Source organism: Cucurbita moschata, unplaced genomic scaffold (genome assembly GCF_002738365.1).
Source record: "Cucurbita moschata cultivar Rifu unplaced genomic scaffold, Cmos_1.0 Cmo_Scf00064, whole genome shotgun sequence".
Classification (NCBI taxonomy): Eukaryota; Viridiplantae; Streptophyta; class Magnoliopsida; order Cucurbitales; family Cucurbitaceae; genus Cucurbita; species Cucurbita moschata.
In genome coordinates this window covers 202,158-207,535 of record NW_019268580.1, presented here as the reverse complement: position 1 = coordinate 207,535, position 5,378 = coordinate 202,158, and the positions used below count along the sequence as shown (strand labels likewise).

The 5,378-nt window shown below is 41.8% G+C and overlaps 1 protein-coding gene across 1 annotated transcript in view; it reads left to right on the top strand.

Moving 5' to 3' along the window:
- LOC111437496 (peroxisomal biogenesis factor 6-like) overlaps positions 1 to 5,378 on the top strand; it is a 7,082-nt gene extending 1,704 nt beyond the window's left edge. Inside the window, exons 2-16 of the mRNA XM_023075495.1 lie at positions 769 to 890; positions 982 to 1,070; positions 1,151 to 1,186; positions 1,267 to 1,363; positions 1,463 to 1,505; positions 1,585 to 1,685; positions 2,696 to 2,760; positions 2,848 to 3,344; positions 3,416 to 3,503; positions 3,588 to 3,698; positions 3,778 to 4,346; positions 4,420 to 4,558; positions 4,629 to 4,697; positions 4,781 to 4,909; positions 5,040 to 5,378. Coding sequence (XP_022931263.1) covers positions 769 to 890; positions 982 to 1,070; positions 1,151 to 1,186; positions 1,267 to 1,363; positions 1,463 to 1,505; positions 1,585 to 1,685; positions 2,696 to 2,760; positions 2,848 to 3,344; positions 3,416 to 3,503; positions 3,588 to 3,698; positions 3,778 to 4,346; positions 4,420 to 4,558; positions 4,629 to 4,697; positions 4,781 to 4,909; positions 5,040 to 5,153 — 2,269 coding nt within the window. The 3' untranslated portion in view covers positions 5,154 to 5,378. The remainder of the gene's footprint in view (positions 1 to 768; positions 891 to 981; positions 1,071 to 1,150; positions 1,187 to 1,266; positions 1,364 to 1,462; positions 1,506 to 1,584; positions 1,686 to 2,695; positions 2,761 to 2,847; positions 3,345 to 3,415; positions 3,504 to 3,587; positions 3,699 to 3,777; positions 4,347 to 4,419; positions 4,559 to 4,628; positions 4,698 to 4,780; positions 4,910 to 5,039) is intronic.

The window sequence follows — 5,378 nt, the reverse complement described above, 5'->3', positions numbered from 1 at the left end:
CCCCCCCCCCCCCCCCTCTATTATTGCTATTGCTACTGTTCTAACGGTAGCTGAAACAAGATTGATCGCACTCCGACACGCACACACTCACAAAACAAATAGACACAAAGATTTACCTGGTCTACTAGTAGCAACCAATCCAACAATCAAATTGTTTACCAGGTGTCTCACACTCTCACGCTACAAACTTACTCTCAAATGTCACTGTACAAATACAAAACGACACTCAAACTCAGTCAAGCTCTCTGTATCTCACCCATCTTAGACAACCCTTTATATAAGCCGTAGAAATAGTAATGTCATAAATCAAGATAATTATGTATCAAAATAAAATAATCGAAAGGCCACTATATATTTTTTTTTTAACATTTAAAAGAAGTAATTGATTGAGCACTTGACGGATGATCCAGGGGTTGTATTCCGTGGGAATCGAAAAGAATTAGTAAACCCCATCTTTAACGTTTGAACTATGATATGAAATGAGTTCGATAAAACAAGCCGAAATCTTGTTTTGAAAATAATTAAAATACGAAGAATAATAAATTAAATAAGTGTAAGCACGTTATATGTGTACGGCTACCAAGAGGTACTATCTTATTATGAAGTAGTATCTCATTGGACAACTACTATGTTTATGTTCTTTCGTGTCGAAACTATATATCCACTTAAAAACTTTAATCTGAACTATTAACCAAAAGGGCTACGAACTAAATAAATGAGAGTTATGGACTAAATAAATGACACTTGACTCTATTTTTGTGTGGACAGTGAACAAACACGAGTAGTATTAACAAGTGCGGCGTACGTGCATTTGAAACACGCTGAAGTTTCGAAGTTCACTCGAAACCTCTCGCCTGCAAGCCGAGCCATCTTACTCTCTGGCCCAGCTGGTCTCATTTCTCCCTAATCCTTTTACTTCAATCTTCCAAAAATCTCGTTCAAAAGTTGTAATCTTTGTGTTCTTATGTTCCCTTCATGAAGAGCTTTACCAGCAAATGCTTGCCAAGGCATTGGCTCACTACTTCGAGGCCAAATTGTTGCTTTTAGATATCACTGACTTCTCCTTGAAGGTGAAGATTCTTAATTTCATTTCAGTTTTTGTGGGGTTTTCTTCATTGGAATCAAGAACTAATACCTGTGTTTGATTCAGATTCAGAGCAAATATGGGACTTCTGTCAAGGAATCTGTAAGAATCCTTAAAAAGTTGTCATTTTTATTTGGTGTTTGTTCATGAAATCAAGTTTATGATCCCTTTTTTCGTGTTAGGCTTTTAGAAGGTCTACCTCAGAGTCTACATTGGAGAAATTGTCTAGCTTATTTGGATCGTTTTCGATCCTTCCACCCCGAGAAGAACAAAGAACAGGTCGGTTTTTGAGGTTCGAGTTTAGAACTATAATGATTTTAAGTTGATTTCGATTCTGTTTTAGTCTCTAAACTTTGACGAATGTTTGTTCTGTCGTAGGTTCGTTGCGGAGGCAACGTAGTGGTGTGGAACTAGCGTCGTGGTATGATTGGTCTATGTTAGTTTAATTGTTATAGAAGAAGGGATGTCTTGTAATGTATCTAGTGCTTGAACTATTGCAGGGGAAAGGAAGGATCTTCTAATCTTCCGAAACTTCGAAGAAATTCGTCTGCTGCTGCTAATATTATTAACCTCGCGAACCAGTGCAATGTCGAGAAGTCAGGTTTGTTGTTCAAATCTTCGTGTCGTTGTTGAACTTAAACATGTCGTTGAAAATCGAAACTTGTTTGTTGGTTGCTGAAGATGTTTTGTGATCTTTTTTGAGTTTGAAGAATGAGAGATCCCACGTTGGTTGGAGAGGGGAATGAAGCATTCGTTATAAGGGTGTGGAGATCTCTCCTTAGTAGACGTGTTTTAAAACTGTGAGGCTGATGGTGAGACGTAACGGGTCAAAACGGGCTAGCGGTGGGCTTGGACCGTTACAAATGGTATTAGAGCCAGACACCGGGCGGTGTGTCAGCGAGGATGCTGGGTCCTCAAAGGGGTGGATTTGTGAGATCCCACATTGGTTGGAGAAGGGAACGAAACATTCATTGTAAGAGTGTGGAAACCTCTCCCTAGTATACGCGTTTTAAAACCATGAGGGATGGTGGTACGTAATGGGCTAAAGAGGACAATATCAGCTAACGGTGGGCTTGGACTGTTACAAATGGTATCAGAGCTAGACACCGCGGTGTGCCAGCGAGGACGGCTAGGTCCCCAACGGGGGTGGATTTGTGAGATCCCACATCGGCTGGAGAGGGGAACGAAACATTCATTATAATGGTGTGAAAACCTCTCCCTAGTATACACGTTTTAAAACCGTGAGACTGATGGCGATATGTAACGGACCAAAGCGGACAATATCTGCTAGCGGTGGCCGGTGGGCTTGGACTGTTACAAACAGTATAAGATCTAGACACCAGGCGGTGTGCCAGCAAGGATGTTGGCCCCCCAAGGGAGATGGATTGTGAGATCCCACATCGGTTGGAGAGGAGAACGAAGCATTCTTTATAAGGGTGTGGAAACCTCTCCCTAGTAGACATGTTTTAAAACCATGAGGCTAACAACAATACGTAATGGGCCAAAACAGACAATATTTACTAGCGGTGGGCTTGGACTGTTACAAAGAATCTGCTTTTAGTCGTGCTTTGTACCGATTTCTCGGCTTAGCTTAAGTTTTATCGTTTGTAGCTTCCCTTAAGCACACGAGCAGCTGGGCGTTCGATGAGAAACTGCTTATACAGTCACTATATAAGGTAACAATGAGTTGCATTCTTTACTGATTCAATTGAAGTTCTGTAGGATCTTTGTTTAGACAATTAAGTCATTTTATTTGGTTTCAGGTTCTTGTATACGTGTCGAAAGCGAGTCCGATTGTTTTATATCTTCGTGACGTAGATAGTTTCTTATCGACCTCAAATAGGATCTACAACTTGTTCCAAAAAATGCTACAAAAACTGTCTGGATCAATTTTGATACTCGGTTCGCGTACTATCGATCCGAGCAATGATTATATGGAGGTGGACGAGCGGCTCTCCGCTCTTTTTCCTTATAATATCGAGATCAGGCCACCCGAAGATGAATCTCAGCATGTCAGCTGGAAGTCTCAATTGGAAGAAGATATGAAAAAGATCAAGGTTCAGGACAACCGAAACCATATCATCGAAGTTCTTTCAGCAAATGATCTCGACTGTGATGATCTCGACTCGATCTGCGTTGCTGATACGATGGTTCTCAGTAACTACGTAGAAGAGATTGTAGTGTCTGCAGTTTCTTATCATCTAATGAACAACAAGGATCCCGAATACCGAAACGGAAAACTGATCATTTCGAGCAAGAGGTAAGATCAATCCTTTTTGTTTGAGTTCTCGTTGTTCGTTTTAAGTACTCATCGTGTTGTCGATCGAGCAGTTTGTCCCATGGATTGAGCATATTCCAAGCAGGAAAATCCACTGGCAAGAATTCAGTACAGCTTGAAGCACAAACTGAAGCTTCAAAGGTTCATATTTTAGTTTGATCGTTTTTGTTTTAACCTCGACGACGGTCGAATAAGATCATCGAGTGCTTTAATTGTTATATCCAGGACTCGGGAGCGGCGAAATCCGAAGCAAAAGCTGATACCACAGCTGAAGCAGCACCTGCTGCAGTGACGAAAACCGAGGGAGAGACCGCGGTTCCAGCTGCAAAAGCCCCGGTAGGTCTCTTCTTATAATCCTTTGCTAGCTCTATGAATGCCATTACTGATGTTTGTATTACGATCACCTGTCACGTAGGAAGTTCAACCAGACAACGAGTTCGAGAAACGCATTAGGCCGGAGGTCATACCAGCGAACGAGATTAATGTTACATTTTCCGATATCGGGGCGATGGAGGAGATAAAAGATTCTCTTCAAGAACTTGTAATGCTTCCTTTACGAAGGCCGGATTTATTTCTCGGAGGTCTTTTGAAGCCATGTAGAGGCATATTATTGTTCGGACCGCCCGGAACTGGAAAGACTATGTTAGCCAAGGCCATAGCGAAAGAAGCCGGAGCAAGCTTCATTAATGTATCGATGTCGACCATAACTTCGAAATGGTTCGGAGAAGACGAGAAGAATGTTCGAGCTTTATTCACATTAGCAGCCAAAGTCTCTCCCACGATCATATTTGTGGACGAGGTAGATAGTATGCTCGGACAGCGCACGAGAGTTGGCGAGCATGAGGCAATGAGGAAAATAAAGAACGAGTTCATGGCTCATTGGGATGGACTGTTGACAAAGCCAGGGGAGCGCGTGCTCGTTCTTGCAGCAACGAATAGGCCGTTTGACCTTGACGAAGCCATCATACGTCGATTCGAGCGGAGGTATTTGTGCACAACATTGTTGAATATGTACCCTTCTCCATGGATTAACAAAAAGCAAGCTTTTTATGAACAGAATAATGGTGGGGTTACCAACAGCAGAGAATAGAGAAATGATATTAACAACTCTGTTGGGGAAAGAAAAGGTTGAAGAAGGGCTAGACATGAAGGAGCTTGCTGCATTCACAGAAGGATATAGTGGAAGTGATCTCAAGGTTTGCTTTCATTTTTTCGACCTCGAAAACGTTAATAATTTATCGACTTATAGGTTACGTTTTAAACCAGAACTTCTGTATGACGGCTGCATATCGACCCGTTCGGGAGCTAATAAAGCAAGAAAGACTCAAGGATATGGTAAGTACGAGGGAATCTTCACAGCCATACTTCAATACCCGTGTCGTCGTTTCTTTATATATCGTCGTTTTCTTGTTTCGAAGGAGAAAAAACGAAGGGCTGCTGAAGGGCAGAATAAGGCAGTAGGGGATGGAGATGGCGAAAGCAAGGAAGAAAGAGTCATCACTCTTAGGGCGCTAAATATGGAGGATTTCAAAGAAGCGAAGAATCAGGTAAAGTCGACGTTTCTCACATTGTTAGTTCGAGCCTGTTAGGTAGGTAGGGATAGGGAGAGTATGCTTCGTATCGAGAAAAAAAGACGGGAATTCTAACGGGAAGACGGTTTGAACGGTTGGTTTTCAGGTTGCGGCGAGTTTTGCAGCGGAAGGGTCGATGATGAGTGAATTGAAGCAATGGAATGAGTTATATGGGGAAGGAGGGTGTAGAAAGAAGCAACAGTTGAGTTATTTCCTGTGAGGATCATGAGGTGTGTGTGTGTTTGTGTAAATACGAGGAGAGTTTATGTATGGATGTTTGATGATTTGTTCCATTTCTATGGAGCTTTGTTGTTGTCGGGATGTTATTACATTACCACTTAGGCAGCTAGTTTCTTTGGATGGGCGGCTGGCGCTGTTCTTGACAGTAAAAGACCTTGTTTTTCTTTTGGTTCTTAGTTCATTATGTTCTAAATTTTGTGTTAAA